Below are 24,516 nucleotides of genomic sequence, written 5' to 3'. Positions count from 1 at the left end.
GGTAAAGAACTTTGCCGTAGGGGGATGGGAGTAAAGCGACTGCTGCCACCACCCATAATGGACCAAAATGAGAAATTGAGTATGTTGTTGTCAGCTTCCGGTGCACTTTCCCACCTGGGGATTTTCATGAATAAAGGGGTCTGGGACAAGCTTTTAATCCCACTAGGTGTGGGAAAAAACTTTGCCGTAGGGAACTGTACAGAAAGACTGAAAAATGAGCCCATACCCATAACTGTATAGGTACCTCAGACTTTGGATGGCCAGTGAAGTCTTCAGGTGCACTTTCCCACCCATGGATTGATACGAGTTGAAGATATGGATAATAGCTTTCAATCTAACTACCTGCGGTAAAGAACTTTGCCGTAGGGGGATGGGAGTAAAGCGACTGCTGCCACCACCCATAATGGACCAAAATGAGAAATTGAGTATGTTGTTGTCAGCTTCCGGTGCACTTTCCCACCTGGGGATTTTCATGAATAAAAGGGTCTGGGACAAGCTTTTAATCCCACTAGGTGTGGGAAAAAACTTTGCCGTAGGGAACTGTACAGAAAGACTGAAAAATGAGCCTATACCCATAACTGTATAGGTACCTCAGACTTTGGATGGCCAGTGAAGTCTTCAGGTGCACTTTCCCACCCAGGGATTGATACGAGTTGAAGATATGGATAATAGCTTTCAATCTAACTACCTGCGGTAAAGAACTTTGCCGTAGGGGGATGGGAGTAAAGCGACTGCTGCCACCACCCATAATGGACCAAAATGAGAAATTGAGTATGTTGTTGTCAGCTTCCGGTGCACTTTCCCACCTGGGGATTTTCATGAATAAAAGGGTCTGGGACAAGCTTTTAATCCCACTAGGTGTGGGAAAAAAACTTTGCCGTAGGGAACTGTACAGAAAGACTGAAAAATGAGCCCATACCCATAACTGTATAGGTACCTCAGACTTTGGATGGCCAGTGAAGTCTTCAGGTGCACTTTCCCACCCAGGGATTGATACGAGTTGAAGATATGGATACTAGCTTTCAATCTAACTACCTGCGGTAAAGAACTTTGCCGTAGGGGGATGGGAGTAAAGCGACTGCTGCCACCACCCATAATGGACCAAAATGAGAAATTGAGTATGTTGTTGTCAGCTTCCGGTGCACTTTCCCACCTGGGGATTTTCATGAATAAAGGGGTCTGGGACAAGCTTTTAATCCCACTAGGTGTGGGAAAAAACTTTGCCGTAGGGAACTGTACAGAAAGACTGAAAAATGAGCCCATACCCATAACTGTATAGGTACCTCAGACTTTGGATGGCCAGTGAAGTCTTCAGGTGCACTTTCCCACCCATGGATTGATACGAGTTGAAGATATGGATAATAGCTTTCAATCTAACTACCTGCGGTAAAGAACTTTGCCGTAGGGGGATGGGAGTAAAGCGACTGCTGCCACCACCCATAATGGACCAAAATGAGAAATTGAGTATGTTGTTGTCAGCTTCCGGTGCACTTTCCCACCTGGGGATTTTCATGAATAAAAGGGTCTGGGACAAGCTTTTAATCCCACTAGGTGTGGGAAAAAACTTTGCCGTAGGGAACTGTACAGAAAGACTGAAAAATGAGCCTATACCCATAACTGTATAGGTACCTCAGACTTTGGATGGCCAGTGAAGTCTTCAGGTGCACTTTCCCACCCAGGGATTGATACGAGTTGAAGATATGGATAATAGCTTTCAATCTAACTACCTGCAGTAAAGAACTTTGCCGTAGGGGGATGGGAGTAAAGCGACTGCTGCCACCACCCATAATGGACCAAAATGAGAAATTGAGTATGTTGTTGTCAGCTTCCGGTGCACTTTCCCACCTGGGGATTTTCATGAATAAACGGGTCTGGGACAAGCTTTTAATCCCACTAGGTGTGGGAAAAAAACTTTGCCGTAGGGAACTGTACAGAAAGACTGAAAAATGAGCCCATACCCATAACTGTATAGGTACCTCAGACTTTGGATGGCCAGTGAAGTCTTCAGGTGCACTTTCCCACCCAGGGATTGATACGAGTTGAAGATATGGATACTAGCTTTCAATCTAACTACCTGCGGTAAAGAACTTTGCCGTAGGGGGATGGGAGTAAAGCGACTGCTGCCACCACCCATAATGGACCAAAATGAGAAATTGAGTATGTTGTTGTCAGCTTCCGGTGCACTTTCCCACCTGGGGATTTTCATGAATAAAGGGGTCTGGGACAAGCTTTTAATCCCACTAGGTGTGGGAAAAAACTTTGCCGTAGGGAACTGTACAGAAAGACTGAAAAATGAGCCCATACCCATAACTGTATAGGTACCTCAGACTTTGGATGGCCAGTGAAGTCTTCAGGTGCACTTTCCCACCCATGGATTGATACGAGTTGAAGATATGGATAATAGCTTTCAATCTAACTACCTGCGGTAAAGAACTTTGCCGTAGGGGCATGGGAGTAAAGCGACTGCTGCCACCACCCATAATGGACCAAAATGAGAAATTGAGTATGTTGTTGTCAGCTTCCGGTGCACTTTCCCACCTGGGGATTTTCATGAATAAAAGGGTCTGGGACAAGCTTTTAATCCCACTAGGTGTGGGAAAAAACTTTGCCGTAGGGAACTGTACAGAAAGACTGAAAAATGAGCCTATACCCATAACTGTATAGGTACCTCAGACTTTGGATGGCCAGTGAAGTCTTCAGGTGCACTTTCCCACCCAGGGATTGATACGAGTTGAAGATATGGATAATAGCTTTCAATCTAACTACCTGCGGTAAAGAACTTTGCCGTAGGGGGATGGGAGTAAAGCGACTGCTGCCACCACCCATAATGGACCAAAATGAGAAATTGAGTATGTTGTTGTCAGCTTCCGGTGCACTTTCCCACCTGGGGATTTTCATGAATAAAAGGGTCTGGGACAAGCTTTTAATCCCACTAGGTGTGGGAAAAAAACTTTGCCGTAGGGAACTGTACAGAAAGACTGAAAAATGAGCCCATACCCATAACTGTATAGGTACCTCAGACTTTGGATGGCCAGTGAAGTCTTCAGGTGCACTTTCCCACCCAGGGATTGATACGAGTTGAAGATATGGATACTAGCTTTCAATCTAACTACCTGCGGTAAAGAACTTTGCCGTAGGGGGATGGGAGTAAAGCGACTGCTGCCACCACCCATAATGGACCAAAATGAGAAATTGAGTATGTTGTTGTCAGCTTCCGGTGCACTTTCCCACCTGGGGATTTTCATGAATAAAGGGGTCTGGGACAAGCTTTTAATCCCACTAGGTGTGGGAAAAAACTTTGCCGTAGGGAACTGTACAGAAAGACTGAAAAATGAGCCCATACCCATAACTGTATAGGTACCTCAGACTTTGGATGGCCAGTGAAGTCTTCAGGTGCACTTTCCCACCCATGGATTGATACGAGTTGAAGATATGGATAATAGCTTTCAATCTAACTACCTGCGGTAAAGAACTTTGCCGTAGGGGGATGGGAGTAAAGCGACTGCTGCCACCACCCATAATGGACCAAAATGAGAAATTGAGTATGTTGTTGTCAGCTTCCGGTGCACTTTCCCACCTGGGGATTTTCATGAATAAAAGGGTCTGGGACAAGCTTTTAATCCCACTAGGTGTGGGAAAAAACTTTGCCGTAGGGAACTGTACAGAAAGACTGAAAAATGAGCCTATACCCATAACTGTATAGGTACCTCAGACTTTGGATGGCCAGTGAAGTCTTCAGGTGCACTTTCCCACCCAGGGATTGATACGAGTTGAAGATATGGATAATAGCTTTCAATCTAACTACCTGCGGTAAAGAACTTTGCCGTAGGGGGATGGGAGTAAAGCGACTGCTGCCACCACCCATAATGGACCAAAATGAGAAATTGAGTATGTTGTTGTCAGCTTCCGGTGCACTTTCCCACCTGGGGATTTTCATGAATAAAAGGGTCTGGGACAAGCTTTTAATCCCACTAGGTGTGGGAAAAAAACTTTGCCGTAGGGAACTGTACAGAAAGACTGAAAAATGAGCCCATACCCATAACTGTATAGGTACCTCAGACTTTGGATGGCCAGTGAAGTCTTCAGGTGCACTTTCCCACCCAGGGATTGATACGAGTTGAAGATATGGATACTAGCTTTCAATCTAACTACCTGCGGTAAAGAACTTTGCCGTAGGGGGATGGGAGTAAAGCGACTGCTGCCACCACCCATAATGGACCAAAATGAGAAATTGAGTATGTTGTTGTCAGCTTCCGGTGCACTTTCCCACCTGGGGATTTTCATGAATAAAAGGGTCTGGGACAAGCTTTTAATCCCACTAGGTGTGGGAAAAAACTTTGCCGTAGGGAACTGTACAGAAAGACTGAAAAATGAGCCCATACCCATAACTGTATAGGTACCTCAGACTTTGGATGGCCAGTGAAGTCTTCAGGTGCACTTTCCCACCCAGGGATTGATACGAGTTGAAGATATGGATAATAGCTTTCAATCTAACTACCTGCGGTAAAGAACTTTGCCGTAGGGGGATGGGAGTAAAGCGACTGCTGCCACCACCCATAATGGACCAAAATGAGAAATTGAGTATGTTGTTGTCAGCTTCCGGTGCACTTTCCCACCTGGGGATTTTCATGAATAAAAGGGTCTGGGACAAGCTTTTAATCCCACTAGGTGTGGGAAAAAACTTTGCCGTAGGGAACTGTACAGAAAGACTGAAAAATGAGCCCATACCCATAACTGTATAGGTACCTCAGACTTTGGATGGCCAGTGAAGTCTTCAGGTGCACTTTCCCACCCATGGATTGATACGAGTTGAAGATATGGATAATAGCTTTCAATCTAACTACCTGCGGTAAAGAACTTTGCCGTAGGGGGATGGGAGTAAAGCGACTGCTGCCACCACCCATAATGGACCAAAATGAGAAATTGAGTATGTTGTTGTCAGCTTCCGGTGCACTTTCCCACCTGGGGATTTTCATGAATAAAAGGGTCTGGGACAAGCTTTTAATCCCACTAGGTGTGGGAAAAAACTTTGCCGTAGGGAACTGTACAGAAAGACTGAAAAATGAGCCCATACCCATAACTGTATAGGTACCTCAGACTTTGGATGGCCAGTGAAGTCTTCAGGTGCACTTTCCCACCCAGGGATTGATACGAGTTGAAGATATGGATAATAGCTTTCAATCTAACTACCTGCGGTAAAGAACTTTGCCGTAGGGGGATGGGAGTAAAGCGACTGCTGCCACCACCCATAATGGACCAAAATGAGAAATTGAGTATGTTGTTGTCAGCTTCCGGTGCACTTTCCCACCTGGGGATTTTCATGAATAAAAGGGTCTGGGACAAGCTTTTAATCCCACTAGGTGTGGGAAAAAAACTTTGCCGTAGGGAACTGTACAGAAAGACTGAAAAATGAGCCTATACCCATAACTGTATAGGTACCTCAGACTTTGGATGGCCAGTGAAGTCTTCAGGTGCACTTTCCCACCCAGGGATTGATACGAGTTGAAGATATGGATACTAGCTTTCAATCTAACTACCTGCGGTAAAGAACTTTGCCGTAGGGGGATGGGAGTAAAGCGACTGCTGCCACCACCCATAATGGACCAAAATGAGAAATTGAGTATGTTGTTGTCAGCTTCCGGTGCACTTTCCCACCTGGGGATTTTCATGAATAAAAGGGTCTGGGACAAGCTTTTAATCCCACTAGGTGTGGGAAAAAACTTTGCCGTAGGGAACTGTACAGAAAGACTGAAAAATGAGCCCATACCCATAACTGTATAGGTACCTCAGACTTTGGATGGCCAGTGAAGTCTTCAGGTGCACTTTCCCACCCATGGATTGATACGAGTTGAAGATATGGATAATAGCTTTCAATCTAACTACCTGCGGTAAAGAACTTTGCCGTAGGGGGATGGGAGTAAAGCGACTGCTGCCACCACCCATAATGGACCAAAATGAGAAATTGAGTATGTTGTTGTCAGCTTCCGGTGCACTTTCCCACCTGGGGATTTTCATGAATAAAAGGGTCTGGGACAAGCTTTTAATCCCACTAGGTGTGGGAAAAAACTTTGCCGTAGGGAACTGTACAGAAAGACTGAAAAATGAGCCCATACCCATAACTGTATAGGTACCTCAGACTTTGGATGGCCAGTGAAGTCTTCAGGTGCACTTTCCCACCCAGGGATTGATACGAGTTGAAGATATGGATAATAGCTTTCAATCTAACTACCTGCGGTAAAGAACTTTGCCGTAGGGGGATGGGAGTAAAGCGACTGCTGCCACCACCCATAATGGACCAAAATGAGAAATTGAGTATGTTGTTGTCAGCTTCCGGTGCACTTTCCCACCTGGGGATTTTCATGAATAAAAGGGTCTGGGACAAGCTTTTAATCCCACTAGGTGTGGGAAAAAAACTTTGCCGTAGGGAACTGTACAGAAAGACTGAAAAATGAGCCTATACCCATAACTGTATAGGTACCTCAGACTTTGGATGGCCAGTGAAGTCTTCAGGTGCACTTTCCCACCCAGGGATTGATACGAGTTGAAGATATGGATACTAGCTTTCAATCTAACTACCTGCGGTAAAGAACTTTGCCGTAGGGGGATGGGAGTAAAGCGACTGCTGCCACCACCCATAATGGACCAAAATGAGAAATTGAGTATGTTGTTGTCAGCTTCCGGTGCACTTTCCCACCTGGGGATTTTCATGAATAAAGGGGTCTGGGACAAGCTTTTAATCCCACTAGGTGTGGGAAAAAACTTTGCCGTAGGGAACTGTACAGAAAGACTGAAAAATGAGCCCATACCCATAACTGTATAGGTACCTCAGACTTTGGATGGCCAGTGAAGTCTTCAGGTGCACTTTCCCACCCAGGGATTGATACGATTGATACCGCAGGTAGTTAGATTGAAAGCTATTATCCATATCTTCAACTCGTATCAATCCCTGGGTGGGAAAGTGCACCAGAAGCTGACAACCCCATACCCAATTTCTCATTTTTGTCCATTACGGGTGGTGGCAGCAGTGGCTTTACTGCTACCCCCCTACGGCAAAGTTTTTGACCGCAGGTGGTTAGATCGATAGATTTTATCCATATCTTCAACTCGTATCAATTCCAGGGTGGGAAAGTGCACCTGAAGACTTCACTGTCCATCCAAAGTCTGAGGTACCTATACAGTAATGGGTATGGGCTCATGTTTACACTCTTTCTGTACAGTTCCCTACGGCAAAGTTTTTACCCACACCTAGTGGGATTGAAAGCTTGTCCCAGACCCTTTTATTCATGAAAATGCCCGGGTGGGAAAGTGCACCAGAAGCTGACAACCCCATACCCAATTTCTCATTTTTGTCCATTACGGGTGGTGGCAGCAGTGGCTTTACTGCTACCCCCCTACGGCAAAGTTTTTGACCGCAGGTGGTTAGATCGATAGATTTTATCCATATCTTCAACTCGTATCAATTCCAGGGTGGGAAAGTGCACCTGAAGACTTCACTGTCCATCCAAAGTCTGAGGTACCTATACAGTAATGGGTATGGGCTCATGTTTACACTCTTTCTGTACAGTTCCCTACGGCAAAGTTTTTACCCACACCTAGTGGGATTGAAAGCTTGTCCCAGACCCTTTTATTCATGAAAATGCCCGGGTGGGAAAGTGCACCAGAAGCTGACAACCCCATACCCAATTTCTCATTTTTGTCCATTACGGGTGGTGGCAGCAGTGGCTTTACTGCTACCCCCCTACGGCAAAGTTTTTGACCGCAGGTGGTTAGATCGATAGATTTTATCCATATCTTCAACTCGTATCAATTCCAGGGTGGGAAAGTGCACCTGAAGACTTCACTGTCCATCCAAAGTCTGAGGTACCTATACAGTAATGGGTATGGGCTCATGTTTACACTCTTTCTGTACAGTTCCCTACGGCAAAGTTTTTACCCACACCTAGTGGGATTGAAAGCTTGTCCCAGACCCTTTTATTCATGAAAAAGCCCGGGTGGGAAAGTGCACCAGAAGCTGACAACCCCATACCCAATTTCTCATTTTTGTCCATTACGGGTGGTGGCAGCAGTGGCTTTACTGCTACCCCCCTACGGCAAAGTTTTTGACCGCAGGTGGTTAGATCGATAGATTTTATCCATATCTTCAACTCGTATCAATTCCAGGGTGGGAAAGTGCACCTGAAGACTTCACTGTCCATCCAAAGTCTGAGGTACCTATACAGTAATGGGTATGGGCTCATGTTTACACTCTTTCTGTACAGTTCCCTACGGCAAAGTTTTTACCCACACCTAGTGGGATTGAAAGCTTGTCCCAGACCCTTTTATTCATGAAAATGCCCGGGTGGGAAAGTGCACCAGAAGCTGACAACCCCATACCCAATTTCTCATTTTTGTCCATTACGGGTGGTGGCAGCAGTGGCTTTACTGCTACCCCCCTACGGCAAAGTTTTTGACCGCAGGTGGTTAGATCGATAGATTTTATCCATATCTTCAACTCGTATCAATTCCAGGGTGGGAAAGTGCACCTGAAGACTTCACTGTCCATCCAAAGTCTGAGGTACCTATACAGTAATGGGTATGGGCTCATGTTTACACTCTTTCTGTACAGTTCCCTACGGCAAAGTTTTTACCCACACCTAGTGGGATTGAAAGCTTGTCCCAGACCCTTTTATTCATGAAAATGCCCGGGTGGGAAAGTGCACCAGAAGCTGACAACCCCATACCCAATTTCTCATTTTTGTCCATTACGGGTGGTGGCAGCAGTGGCTTTACTGCTACCCCCCTACGGCAAAGTTTTTGACCGCAGGTGGTTAGATCGATAGATTTTATCCATATCTTCAACTCGTATCAATTCCAGGGTGGGAAAGTGCACCTGAAGACTTCACTGTCCATCCAAAGTCTGAGGTACCTATACAGTAATGGGTATGGGCTCATGTTTACACTCTTTCTGTACAGTTCCCTACGGCAAAGTTTTTACCCACACCTAGTGGGATTGAAAGCTTGTCCCAGACCCTTTTATTCATGAAAATGCCCGGGTGGGAAAGTGCACCAGAAGCTGACAACCCCATACCCAATTTCTCATTTTTGTCCATTACGGGTGGTGGCAGCAGTGGCTTTACTGCTACCCCCCTACGGCAAAGTTTTTGACCGCAGGTGGTTAGATCGATAGATTTTATCCATATCTTCAACTCGTATCAATTCCAGGGTGGGAAAGTGCACCTGAAGACTTCACTGTCCATCCAAAGTCTGAGGTACCTATACAGTAATGGGTATGGGCTCATGTTTACACTCTTTCTGTACAGTTCCCTACGGCAAAGTTTTTACCCACACCTAGTGGGATTGAAAGCTTGTCCCAGACCCTTTTATTCATGAAAATGCCCGGGTGGGAAAGTGCACCAGAAGCTGACAACCCCATACCCAATTTCTCATTTTTGTCCATTACGGGTGGTGGCAGCAGTGGCTTTACTGCTACCCCCCTACGGCAAAGTTTTTGACCGCAGGTGGTTAGATCGATAGATTTTATCCATATCTTCAACTCGTATCAATTCCAGGGTGGGAAAGTGCACCTGAAGACTTCACTGTCCATCCAAAGTCTGAGGTACCTATACAGTAATGGGTATGGGCTCATGTTTACACTCTTTCTGTACAGTTCCCTACGGCAAAGTTTTTACCCACACCTAGTGGGATTGAAAGCTTGTCCCAGACCCTTTTATTCATGAAAATGCCCGGGTGGGAAAGTGCACCAGAAGCTGACAACCCCATACCCAATTTCTCATTTTTGTCCATTACGGGTGGTGGCAGCAGTGGCTTTACTGCTACCCCCCTACGGCAAAGTTTTTGACCGCAGGTGGTTAGATCGATAGATTTTATCCATATCTTCAACTCGTATCAATTCCAGGGTGGGAAAGTGCACCTGAAGACTTCACTGTCCATCCAAAGTCTGAGGTACCTATACAGTAATGGGTATGGGCTCATGTTTACACTCTTTCTGTACAGTTCCCTACGGCAAAGTTTTTACCCACACCTAGTGGGATTGAAAGCTTGTCCCAGACCCTTTTATTCATGAAAATGCCCGGGTGGGAAAGTGCACCAGAAGCTGACAACCCCATACCCAATTTCTCATTTTTGTCCATTACGGGTGGTGGCAGCAGTGGCTTTACTGCTACCCCCCTACGGCAAAGTTTTTGACCGCAGGTGGTTAGATCGATAGATTTTATCCATATCTTCAACTCGTATCAATTCCAGGGTGGGAAAGTGCACCTGAAGACTTCACTGTCCATCCAAAGTCTGAGGTACCTATACAGTAATGGGTATGGGCTCATGTTTACACTCTTTCTGTACAGTTCCCTACGGCAAAGTTTTTACCCACACCTAGTGGGATTGAAAGCTTGTCCCAGACCCTTTTATTCATGAAAATGCCCGGGTGGGAAAGTGCACCAGAAGCTGACAACCCCATACCCAATTTCTCATTTTTGTCCATTACGGGTGGTGGCAGCAGTGGCTTTACTGCTACCCCCCTACGGCAAAGTTTTTGACCGCAGGTGGTTAGATCGATAGATTTTATCCATATCTTCAACTCGTATCAATTCCAGGGTGGGAAAGTGCACCTGAAGACTTCACTGTCCATCCAAAGTCTGAGGTACCTATACAGTAATGGGTATGGGCTCATGTTTACACTCTTTCTGTACAGTTCCCTACGGCAAAGTTTTTACCCACACCTAGTGGGATTGAAAGCTTGTCCCAGACCCTTTTATTCATGAAAATGCCCGGGTGGGAAAGTGCACCAGAAGCTGACAACCCCATACCCAATTTCTCATTTTTGTCCATTACGGGTGGTGGCAGCAGTGGCTTTACTGCTACCCCCCTACGGCAAAGTTTTTGACCGCAGGTGGTTAGATCGATAGATTTTATCCATATCTTCAACTCGTATCAATTCCAGGGTGGGAAAGTGCACCTGAAGACTTCACTGTCCATCCAAAGTCTGAGGTACCTATACAGTAATGGGTATGGGCTCATGTTTACACTCTTTCTGTACAGTTCCCTACGGCAAAGTTTTTACCCACACCTAGTGGGATTGAAAGCTTGTCCCAGACCCTTTTATTCATGAAAATGCCCGGGTGGGAAAGTGCACCAGAAGCTGACAACCCCATACCCAATTTCTCATTTTTGTCCATTACGGGTGGTGGCAGCAGTGGCTTTACTGCTACCCCCCTACGGCAAAGTTTTTGACCGCAGGTGGTTAGATCGATAGATTTTATCCATATCTTCAACTCGTATCAATTCCAGGGTGGGAAAGTGCACCTGAAGACTTCACTGTCTATCCAAAGTCTGAGGTACCTATACAGTAATGGGTATGGGCTCATGTTTACACTCTTTCTGTACAGTTCCCTACGGCAAAGTTTTTACCCACACCTAGTGGGATTGAAAGCTTGTCCCAGACCCTTTTATTCATGAAAATGCCCGGGTGGGAAAGTGCACCAGAAGCTGACAACCCCATACCCAATTTCTCATTTTTGTCCATTACGGGTGGTGGCAGCAGTGGCTTTACTGCTACCCCCCTACGGCAAAGTTTTTGACCGCAGGTGGTTAGATCGATAGATTTTATCCATATCTTCAACTCGTATCAATTCCAGGGTGGGAAAGTGCACCTGAAGACTTCACTGTCCATCCAAAGTCTGAGGTACCTATACAGTAATGGGTATGGGCTCATGTTTACACTCTTTCTGTACAGTTCCCTACGGCAAAGTTTTTACCCACACCTAGTGGGATTGAAAGCTTGTCCCAGACCCTTTTATTCATGAAAATGCCCGGGTGGGAAAGTGCACTAGAAATATTACATTAATTTCTGGACCTATGGCTGGTATAGCTATGAAAATACGGAAAGTCAAACAGAAAATAGCCTATTAAACATGTAAAAAGAACATTGATGTTTTTATAAACTATCTTTGAAGGCTAAATTAGTAGTCAGCTGTCTGAAAATGAATTTTATTGCACAACAAGTTTCATATATAAAAAAATCCACAGGGGCCAAAATGCGAAACCAAAATCCTAACTGTGTATTGATGTCTTCTGGTTCCCCAGAAATTCCAGAATAAAAACAGGTACTAAGCCAACTCTACAACGGGGGGAATATGCCCTGTTTTTTATTAATTTTTTTCTGATTATTATTCAACACGGGTCTTTAGTGATCCTAAGTGAATACGCTTTCATTTGATACCAAAATGAACTACTAGTAAATATTATACTTAAATATGCATAGTAACTATTTTGTTTGATATACTACTTTGATCGGGGCGATATCGTAATTTATTATAAAAATTAATGTAATAGGACTAGATTGTTTCCCTTTTCAGTTATCAATTATTTTCGACTGTTTTTTATTTGCTTATATCATATTATATTTTCATTTTATTCATTCTAATTGATATTCAATAATTGAACATGACTGACATTCCAGATCCTTTTTTATTTGACGTTTGTTATAATTTTGTAATGTTATTTACTTTTGCTTACCATTTTTTCAATACTTGAAATAATAATATTAGAAATGTATCTTCATGTGTAATATAAACTGACCGTGCAAGGGCTGTATAGCCAGTCAAGGTCGTTAAAAACTTCCATTTGTTGTAATATATAATAATTGATTTATTAATGTATATATGTTGAATGATTGAATAAAGGTAACATAAAAACAAGTTGATACCCAAATTCAACGAGCTATATTTAAAACTTAATCTGATTACATTTGAGAAGATAAGAAAGAATATTCACACAACATTAGTTTTTGTCATTAAATCAAAAAAATTTCTTGACATTGCATTGTGTAATTGATAAAAAAAATACGAATAATTTATCTAAAAAGAATGTATTGAATAAGGAATAATGTATAAATGTTATCTGTTAGACAACTTATTACTATTTTGTCTTTATCGGACACTTTATTGATAACATGCTACATAATGTCTGAATAAAGGTGGAAACTTGGAAAAAAAAAGTTGTATCTTCACAGAAGGAATTTACTTAAGAGGTTAAACAGTAAAGTTGACCTTATACAGTATAAAACATTATATAACTATTCTGTATGAATACTTGTGTGATGCAAGATGTATGAGAAATATTTTTGAGCAACACTTTTTAAAGAACAACCGAAGGATTCATAACATTTATTTTCTAATTTTCGTGTTGATTATATATGTCATTATATTTAAAACATTCTTGTGATATTTTTGAGTAATATGTAATAAATCTGTTGTATATAAATATTAAAGATTTTAAAAAATGCATCTGGCTGAACGTAGTTTAAATGTTTTGACTTGATGATGAATGTTGCATTGAATAAATTTTCTTTTTTCTTTCTTATTATATTTTTATTTGTTTTACTGCTTTCAGTATTATCTGAAGTGCCTTGGACTATACCCATTATACTGTTTCGAGAACCACTCCCCTCAAACCTGAAAGTCGATATTTTTCTAGTTCCTTGTTCACTTAAACATTTTATTTATCTCACCGTAAGTTGACATTTGAACGGCTGTACTTAATTTTTTTTATTCTGTTTTACAATACTTACGAATATGTTCCGAACCATATCAATATTTGGACCATATGCGTGCGGTCATGACCATATGCGTATACTCATATGGTCTGACCGTACGCGTATGATAGGACCATATTAGTATTATATTCGTTTTATTATCAACGGGCTGGACCATATGAGGTATTTGGACCATAAAGGTTTTTCTTTTTAAATATCTAATCTGGAAACAGTATATCTAGTTAAAACAAAAATCTCGATTTGAAATAAATGTATAATACCATGTAATATAAAGTCTTCAAAAACTGAATAACTGATTTAGAATATTAGCCTCCAGCAAGCAAGCACGCTACTCATGTTTTTTTGTTGGAATCCAAAATAAAATTGAAACAAAATTAATAGGTGTTTCCTAAAGTTTGCAATGTTTCCTTTTCAAAGTATATTTAGTATGTATTTTTTCTATCAATAGCGATACCTCATGTATTAAATATTAGTAGAACGTTGTAGTATAATGTCATTTTGTTATTTTCAGACATATCTCGAAATGGTTCTGTTATGTGTTTATGCTCAGTGTTAACTTAAGTGGTCGATAGAATTGGTCGCTAGCTTGATTGGTCGCTAGAATTGGTCGCTAGCTTGAGTCTGGTTTATTTCCGCCATAGTGCACAATGGACAAATAGAGCCCTTTTCTTATCCAATTTAAAGAAAAGACGCAACATTTACGGCCAAAAGAAATACGAATCTGGCGGTAACAAATTATGAGCCATCTGTAATGCGTTTTTACACTTGACGTTTCTCAATAATAAAATATACATTTATGTTTATTCGATTTGCTTATAGGATACTTAATGCCGGATATGAAGGTGGAAGGTGGATTGGGGTTTATAGAGAATAATACGAAAAAAATATACAGATAACAGAAAAATGTAAAAAAAAAATAAAGTATAGAGAATAATGAAAGACAAAATTATAAAGAACAAAGAACAAAAGTAATGGGCGCACAGTATACAAATTATAGTAGGCATAAAAAGTAAACTAGAGGCTCTAAAGAGCCTGTGTCGCTCACCTTGGTCTATGTGACTATTAAACAAAAGAAGCAGATGGATTCATGACAAAATTGTATTTTGGTGATGGTGATGTGTTTGTACATTTTACTTTACTGAACATCCTTGCTGCTTACAATTATCTCTATCTATAATGAACTTGGCCCAGTAGTTTCAGTGGAAAATGTTAGTAAAAATTTACAAATTTTATAAAAATTGTTGAAAATTGACTATAAAGGACAATAACTCCTTAGGGGTCAATTGACCATTTCGGTCATGTTGACTTATTTGTAAATCTTACTTTGCTGAACATTATTGCTTTTTACAGTTTATCCCTATCTATAATAATATTCAAGACAATAACCAAAAACAGCAAAATTTCCTTAAAATTACCAATTCAGGGGCAGCAACCCAACAACCGGTTGTCCGATTCATCTGAAAATTTCGGGGCAGATAGATTTTGACCTGATAAACAATTTAACCCCATGTCAGATTTGCTCTAAACGCTTTGATTTTTGAGTTATAAGCCAAAAACTGCATTTTACCCCTATGTTCTATTTTTAGCCATGGCGGCCATCTTGGTTGGATGGCCCGGTCACCGGACACATTTTTTAAACTAGATACCCCAAAGATGATTGTGGATAAGTTTGGATTAATTTGGCCCAGTAGTTTCAGAGGAGAAGATTTTTGTAAAAGATTACTAAGATTTACGAAAAATGGTTAAACATTGACTATAAAGGGCAATAACTCCTATATGGGTCAACTGACCATTTCGGTCATGTTGACTTATTTGTAAATCTTACTTTGCTGAACATTATTGCTGTTTACAGTTTATTTCTATCTATAATAATTTTCAAGATAATAACCAAAAACAGTAAAATTTCCTTAAAATTACCAATTCAGGGGCAGGAACCCAACAACGGGTTGTCCGATTTATCTGAAAATTTCAGGGCAGATAGATCTTGACCTGATAAACAATTTAGCCCCTTGTCAGATTTGCTCTAAACGCTTTGGTTTTTGAGTTATAAGCCAAAAACTGCATTTTACCCCTATGTTCTATTTTTAGCCATGGCGGCCATCTTGGCTGGATGGCTGGGTCATCGGACACATTTTTTAAACTAGATACCCCAAAGATGATTGTGGATAAGTTTGGATTAATTTGGCTCAGTAGTTTCAGAGGAGAAGATTTTTGTAAAAGATTACTAAGATTTACGAAAAATGGTTAAAAATTGACTATAAAGGGCAATAACACCTAAAGGAGTCAACTGACCATTTTGGTCATATTGACTTATTTGTAAATCTTACTTTGCTGAACATAATGGCTGTTTACAGTTTATCTCTATCTATAATAATATACAAGATAATAACCAAAAACAGCAAAATTTCCTTAAAATTACCAATTCAGGGGCAGTAACCCAACAACAGGTTGTCAGATTCATCTGAAAATTTCAGGGTAGATAGATCTTGACCTGATAAACAATTTTACCCATGTCAGATTTGCTCTAAATGCTTTGGTTTTTAAGTTATAAGCCAAAAACTGCATTTTACCCCTATGTTCTATTTTTAGCCGTGGCGGCCATCCTTGTTGGTTGGCCGGGTCACCGGACACATTTTTTAAACTAGATACTCCAAAGATAATTGTGGCCAAGTTTGGATAAATTTGGCCCAGTAGTTTCAGAGGAGAAGATTTTTGTAAAAGATTACTAAGATTTACGAAAAATGGTTAAAAATTGACTATAAAGGGCAATAACTCCTATATGGGTCAACTGACCATTTCGGTCATGTTGACTTATTTGTAAATCTTACTTTGCTGAACATTATTGCTGTTTACAGTTTATTTCTATCTATAATAATTTTCAAGATAATAACCAAAAACAGTAAAATTTCCTTAAAATTACCAATTCAGGGGCACGAACCCAACAACGAGTTATCCGATTCATCTGAAAATTTCGGGCAGATAGATCTTGACCTGATAAACAATTTTACCCCATGTCAGATTTGCTCTAAATGCTTTGGTTTTTGAGTTATAAGCCAAAAACTGCATTTTACCCTATGTTCTATTTTTAGCCATGGCGGCCATTTTGGTTGGTTGGCCGGGTCACCGGACACATTTTTTAAACTAGATACCCCAATGATGATTGTGGCCAAGTTTGGTTTAATTTGGCCCCGTAGTTTCAGAGGAGAAGATTTTTGTAAAAGTTAACGCAGGACGACGACGGACGACGACGACGACGGACGCCGGACGCCAAGTGATGGGAAAAGCTCACGTGGCCCTTCGGGCCAGGTGATCTAAAAATACATAATAAAAGGACACCCTCCCTCCCCATACACACACCTGCAATTCAGACCCTCGGATATGGTATGAATTGCTGACAGAATCATCGCAGTGAAAAACACTTATGACATTAAGGTCGAAGATTAAATAAATAATTCTAGCTGACATGGAGAATAAATTGCACAATTTTCCATTATAACAAGCTTAAGATAATAAAATGCAAGGTGTTACCTTCCATATCTAATAGGATTTAGGTTTGGATTTAGTTGCACATAAATATTCAAATACCTAGGAACAATCAATTATTTTCTTTTTAAACAGAACAGTTAAAATCATATACTTCACAAAACAGAACAAATAAGATTATATATTTTAATTTTAGTGCATCAAATATCCTTAGAAAATAATTTGGTTATTTTAATTTGAGATTTAGTATTCTTAATATATGTCATGTATGGTATTTAGATAGAAAGAACGACATTATTTGGTTTTCACTTTTAACATATTTGAGTTTTTGTTTTCGTAATTATAGTGTACGGTAAAGAAAAGAACGTAAATTTTATCACTAGAAAACAATATTTTCCAACATTCAATTCATACCTCGAAACACAAAAGATATACAGTTATCATTGATACAATTCACACACAACAAGAACACGCATGGGGAATTAAAGTCAATAGTGTACGACAGTTGTTTTTAAAATACAACTTAGAGTTATGTTTCTTTCATTAATGTTAATATTATAGGTATTCAACTTTACAATGAAAAAGGAAACCAGCAGAGTGATTATACAGCTTTGTCTTCCATTACAGATATTTTGTCTTAAACTTGGAATGAGGTGAATGTTTTTTTTTCTCTGTGTTGAAAGACCTCACTGTGAATTTGAGATGAATAACAGCAATAAAACCACTGTTCCTTTACTTTTTTGTCTAATGGATGGATACCCCATACCCCATAGTTTTTCTACTATAGATCACTATACAGTTTTCGAAAGGAATGCCAGGTTAATATACTTACACTGTACATTTTTGTAATGTAATGGGATTACACACAACCACTTTTGATATGGTTCGAGTTCCAAACTTGACTTGAGTACATGGATTTTTATTACAGCTTCTCGTTTCTACTTCTATTGATTTTCCACTGAAATTCAAAAAACAATTAATAGTTACAAAAGTGACAGAAGATAATTAAACTGAATCGAATCCCATAGGTCAAAAAAGATATCAAATTAATAAGAAATAATCGTGACAAAGAAGCGGAAGATACCGTATAGCAGTATTTTCGCTCATTTTCGTGGAGTGAAAATTTTCGCTTATTTTCGCAGATAGAACGAAATCGCCAAAATAAATCCTGCCAATCTATAAATGTACATGCAAAGGTATTGATAAAAGATTTTAATCCGCAAAAATATTTCGTATACAGTTTTCAAGTAAAATCGCGAAATTTTACACCCGCGAAAATAACCCGCTATACGGTACTTGAAGGAGAATTGAATCTTATAAGTCACATTGGTTGTTTAAGCTTCATTGAGACTAGTAGATTGATACTTATAAAATATGTGAAGGAAGCAAACTGTAGAACAATCGTAATTGTTCTATTTATCACAATATATAGTAGCCTTTTAAAAACTAAAGTAGATAATAAACTAGTAACGAATCTATTGGTTCATTAAAAGGTAATAAGACAATAAATCAGCCCGCAGTACAAATTCATCGTTACAGCCATTTTTATTCAGCCTACCTGCATAAAAGTGGATCGTAACACAGCCGCTGACGAGTTTGATTTCCACATCCACCACATGCAGTAGAACAATTCGACCACGTGGTCCAGTTTCCCCATCCCGATGAAGGATCGTTCTCTTTATCCTTAGAAGGATCGTGTGTGGGTACAATATAGTCTGTTGATACTGCACCAGGTTGGATAACTATACTTATATTGGCCACTGACGATGATTCTACAATTATAGTAAAAGTGAGAATAGAAATGGGAATGGAAATTTGGAATATGTCGAAGAGACAATAACCCGACCAAAGAGCAAAAAACAATCGAAGCCCACCAATGGGTCTTCAACATACCGAGAGAATCCCGATCCTGGCGTTGGGCCGCAACTGGCACTAAATAAAAATATGTACTACTTCATTGAAAATGAACGTTATACTATAAACTCTAAAACAAAGAAATGAACTTAAATTTAAAAAATACAAGACTAACAAAGACCAGAGGCTCCTAACTTTGGACAGGGACAAAAATGTGGCGGGGATAAGTATGTTTTGTGAGATCTCAACTCCCTATACCTCTAGCCAAAATATATACAGAAACACACTCAGTAATACGCACAGTAAAACGCAAAATATATCTTTCTTTTATATAACTTAAGTTTAAGATGAACATATGGCGTTTTATTTTTGCTAATCCTATCTTGTCCTGTACCAAGTTATGATTATAGCAGTTGTTATCAAATAATCTGTACCTGTGTATGTTGGCGTTTGTTTTTGTTGCATTCAGTGTTTCTGTTGTTCCTTTGTTTCCTCTTATAGTTTATGTGTTTCCCCAGTTTTAGCTTGCAACCCGGATTAGTTTTCTTTCAATCGATTTATGATTTTCGAACAACGATTTACTACTGTTGCCTTTATTTAAATATGTTCACATGAACAGACCCAAGTTTTACATACTTGTTCTGACCGGCTCTGGCATGCAGTACCAATAAATGTATTATTTATGTCTCTGCTAGAATATTTTATATTTGACTATTTTTTTTACTTGTCAATAAATAGTATTTCTAAGTAATAGTCCTTCTTTTTCATTTGATGTTTTTCTAAATACGGCAAATATAATTTAAGCTAAGTTTAAAAAAAAAACACTTGAAAGTATTGCTATGTTGAAAGTAAAGAATGATACAAAATCACTTCCTTAATATTATATGTATTGAATTCTTACTGATGCAATCTGTTCCATTTAATTGATAGCCATTACAGCAGAAAAGTTCAGATCTATGGCAAAGTCCAGACCTCACAGCTGTCTTATTCCTGTAATAGAAGGAAACAAAATTATACTCAACTTCCTTCAAAAATTGTGTTGAATTATAGTACTTAAATAAGCCAACAGTCTTAAAAAAACCAGAAGTGATAAAGCATTTGAATACACCATCACGAGTTTTTTAACAGTTATGGAATAACCGTTCCACAGATGATATCGGATATGTTCCTTACGTCGAGACTACAATCCCCTACCCTTTTCATGAATGTGACCTAACGAATAAGAATATTTCCCGGGTATGTATTAACATGAGCAATACGACGGGTGCCACATGTGGAGCAGAATCAGATTACCCTTTCGGAGTACCGGAGTTCACCACAAGTTTTTATTTTATTGGGGTTCGTGTTGCTAAGTCTTTAGTTTTCTATGTTGTGTTCTATTATTCATCTGTTGGTCTTTCGGAGTTCAGTATTTTTGTGATTTTAATTTGTATAGCTTCCTCTTTAGTGTGAACCAAGGCTCTGTGTTGAAGGCCAGTACTTCGACATATAATTGTTAACGTTTTATATGAGAATTGTCTCATAGGCACTCATATCATATATTATATTATTCTTTATATTTAAAAGTTTTCCTAATACAAGACTTATTAATTAAAATAAAAGCAATACCCCAACAAAAACAAAGTTGATCTCATGTGCTTTGCTAGTGACAATAGATCATGCTTTACATATGACACTATTTGTCTCACTACATTAAAATATGTTGATAAATTATAACAAGTGTTTAGAAATCATGCAGCAGTGTGCTATAATATAAGATTAATTTTTTGTAACTTTTAACTTACACAAGTTTATTGCAGTCTTTATTATCAGCCCACCACCAGTTTCCGCTGGGACACGGATTCCACTCTGTATAATTCCATTGACGTTCACAGACGTATGGCACATTCCTAGAACAAGGCCGATGACTTAACTCTGTTCCGGTAACACAGCCTCCACATGGTTCTGAAAAGGTCGGTTATTATTGTTATAATTAGTATTCATGTACTTTGACCTATAATGGTTTACTTTTATAAATTATGACTTGAATGGAGAGTTGTCCTATTGGCACTATCACCACATCTTCTTATATCTATTCACTTATAATAAGGCTGGTATGATGTTTTGAACTACTCTGAGGATTTTCTCGACTTGTTTTGAAAAATTGATGTACACTTACTATCTTTTTGTATTCATGATTAAAGAGATGTGTTCGCAAATTTTAACACAATTTTCATTTGATTGTTATGCTTAAAAGCAACAGTAGTATACCGCTGTTCGAAATTCATCAATCGATCGAGAGAAAAAAACAAATCCGGGTTACAAACTAAAACTGAGGGAAACGCATCAAATATAAGAGAGATACGACACAACAAGAAACACAACATTAAAATGTAACACACACAGAAACGAACTATAATATAACAATGGCCATTTCCCTGACTTGGAATAGGACATCTTAAGAAAAAAATGGTGAGTTGAACCTGGTTTTGTGGCAACTGTTTTCTACTTAGCTTAATACATATTCACCAAGTCACATAGAACTTTATCATTTACCTGAACATTGTTATCGTATGCAATGTTAAGCAGATTCATTGAATTCTTAAAGAATTATGAAAATGTCTTGTTTATAAATGAACTGTGGTAACCTCGGCTGAACTCCTATTGACTTATTAATAGATATAAGAAGACGTGGTATGAGTGCCAAGGAGACATCTATCAAGTTACGTTTAACTTATTGGTATTTTTGTTTCCAATTTTATCATTCATAGATTCTTATCAGGTGTATCAAACTTCAAAACTCACTGCACGATATCATGCCTCAAGAACTATCTTAATCAAACATTTTCTATTTAAAGAAAATGCCTGTATCAAGTCAGGAATATGAGAGTTGTTTTCGATTTGTTTGATGTGTTTGAGGTTTTGAGTTTGTCATTTGATTAGGGGCTTTCCTTTTTGAATTTATCTCGGAGTAACAAAGCTCTAATTCTCCAAAAGATTTATACAGTAGACAAGTGATTCCAAAGTGCAAATGTTTTCTTTTTTGTCATTTGAATGCTATAAACAGCTCTAATTATTTATCAAAGGAATCAGGCTTATAATTTAATACGCCAGACGCGCGTTTCGTTTACACAAGATTTATCAGTGACGCTCAAATCAAAAATGTTAGAAAGCCAAACAAGTAAAAAGTTGAAGAGCATTGGGGACCCAAAAGAAACAAAAGGTTTTGCAAAATACGGCTGAGGTAATTGATGCATAGGATAAGAAAAGCCTTTAAGTTAGTATATTTCTAAATGTAAATACCTGCCCATATTTTAGCCTGGAATCCATACGATCCTGCTGCATTTGCCCGTAATAGCACCAGCATCTCGTTACCTTCCGATATAATAGGTTTTGTAGATTCTAAATAGGAACAGCAAATTCTGAAATTAATTTTTATTAGTTAATTTAAAAAGAAACTGAACAAACTAAAGATGTATGTATAAAAACCTGTGTAATTCATATGTTATTTATGATATAACAATACTTTTACTTTTAAATTTTTTATTATATATTTCCCAGAATAAAATTGAAAGTAAACGTTTATCATAATGTTTGTAACCACTACTCTTCTAATATTTTTTGGCAACCTTTTAAGGCAAAATTTTAATTATTTAGCATCGTATTCATCTATAACTAATTCGTTGCGGTTAATTTTTACTGGTAGAGGAATTCGAAGTGCAGAGAAAAATACGGACCTTCGGCAGAAGAACTGACAATCCTAGTCAATTAAGATTGAACGCACCTATCATATACGGGGTGTCTTATTCGACTGTCATACAAGTAAGAGGTCAAGCTAGCTATAAAACCAGTCTTAATCCACCATTTTCCACACAAGGAAATGCCTGTACAAAATCTGGAAAATGACAGTTGTTTCCATTCGTGTGATGTGTATGAGATTTTGATTTTGCCATTTGTTAAGGGACATTCTGTTTTGACGTTTTATTGGAGCTCGATATTTTTGTTATTTTACATATATCATTATATCCCACTATGCATATATGTCTTACCGTGCACCTGTTGTAGCAATGTTGTGCGAATATCTAACTTCTAGGTAGTTCAGACATTCGACATACTTATTATTGGTATCACTCACACACTGCGGATATTCCATGATACGAGGAGGGGTTATCGTGAAAAATACTCTGGAATTTTTCGGTGCCTGAAGAATAGAATTGTTGATTCATAAAATTTTGATTTGGTATTTGTCTAGTATGTCTTTATTGGAATGTGAAATAAAAATAAACAAAGCTTTGCTAGTTTATATAAAGCCAGCAGTTGATTCAAAAGTTTTTACATTTTTAAATTTAAATGAACACTTCATTATCATTGTTAAAATAATCTTTGCAGTCTTACAAAATTTGTTATATTTAACTATATCAATCATCTATATACATAAAGTGGTTACAAAGGAGTAATTGCTATATATGTTAAAAAAGACACAAGTTCATCAAATGTATGTGAAAATTATGACTGAAAAAGACCAATCGCTTATTGAAACAGGTTATGATTTTAATATGCGACAAACATACGGATACGAAGCATTCATTGATATATAGGATATAAAAAAAGATATAAGTTTATAAAATGTAAGTGAAAATTATGTCTCATTAAGCCAAACCGTTTACAGAAACAAGATTATTATATAATACTTAACTGACAAACAATGCTAAATTCACTATTCTACGTACGATTTTGACGTATATATTTTTCTTTAATCAATGCAAAATATCTAAATCAAAATCAAGTTCCTTATAGATCGCTTTTTAATGCCTTATCATCTGGTAAAAAATTAAGGCAACAGTAGTTAACCGATGTTCAAATACCACAAACAAACCGGAAAGAAACTAACCAAAGTTAAAAGCAGAAACTGGTGGAATTGCAACACTTCCAAAATGGGCGAGACGGCATGCTTCGACAAGATAAATGTCAGGAATCACCCATCATGGAAATTTACACTAAGAAAAGTATCAAGACTACACTAAACTGCAGTCAAGTTTAGCGTTTGATAGTTTCATACCGTAAGAATAGAGCTTTGCATAACATTGTTGAACTATCCGCCAAAAGGATATGTAGTATGCATGGGAGAAACGAGAAACACGTATGAACTACGTAAACAGACGACAACTACTGTACATCAGATTCCTGACTTAGGACAGGTGCAAACACTTGCAGCTGGATTTAACGTTTTAATGGTACCAAACCTTCTCCCTTTTCTGAAATAATAACATAACATCACAACATATAAAGCAGTTAGGTGTACATATTGGTTCCCTAAATAGAATTCTAAGAGAAGACGTACCTTTATATACCAATTACACTGTTGTCCGAAACGATAGGACGTAGGATATCCAATCGGTACTGGGGAACCAGTCAGATTTATAACGCCACCACACGTATCTGAAATTATTGAATTAAGTCGTAGATAGTTTTATTTACATTAATTTCACAAGTAAGTATAGAAGCAGTGATGGAAGTTACAGGTTACAGTTCAAGTAGAAATTTATGATTCGTAAATCTATTTGCATATTAGAACCATATAGACCAATTGGTTGTTTCAGAATCTAAAAGTATCATGGGTTATTTCATTGTTCGTACCCAAAAATGAAAAT

The 24,516-nt window shown here is 38.8% G+C and overlaps 1 protein-coding gene across 1 annotated transcript in view; it reads right to left on the bottom strand.

Moving 5' to 3' along the window:
* The window catches only part of LOC143055307 (zinc metalloproteinase dpy-31-like), a 69,314-nt gene that overhangs the window by 13,154 nt on the left and 31,644 nt on the right, over positions 1–24,516 (bottom strand). Inside the window, exons 9-15 of the mRNA XM_076228445.1 lie at positions 24,207–24,304; positions 22,915–23,066; positions 22,169–22,287; positions 20,671–20,830; positions 19,788–19,876; positions 18,591–18,804; positions 17,865–17,990 (exon numbers count right to left, since the gene is read on the bottom strand). Coding sequence (XP_076084560.1) covers positions 17,865–17,990; positions 18,591–18,804; positions 19,788–19,876; positions 20,671–20,830; positions 22,169–22,287; positions 22,915–23,066; positions 24,207–24,304 — 958 coding nt within the window. The remainder of the gene's footprint in view (positions 1–17,864; positions 17,991–18,590; positions 18,805–19,787; positions 19,877–20,670; positions 20,831–22,168; positions 22,288–22,914; positions 23,067–24,206; positions 24,305–24,516) is intronic.

Source organism: Mytilus galloprovincialis, chromosome 12, assembly GCF_965363235.1.
Source record: "Mytilus galloprovincialis chromosome 12, xbMytGall1.hap1.1, whole genome shotgun sequence".
NCBI lineage: Eukaryota > Metazoa > Mollusca > Bivalvia > Mytilida > Mytilidae > Mytilus > Mytilus galloprovincialis.
The sequence above is the reverse complement of the archived record's forward strand: the minus strand, read 5'-3'. Positions and strand labels throughout refer to the sequence as shown.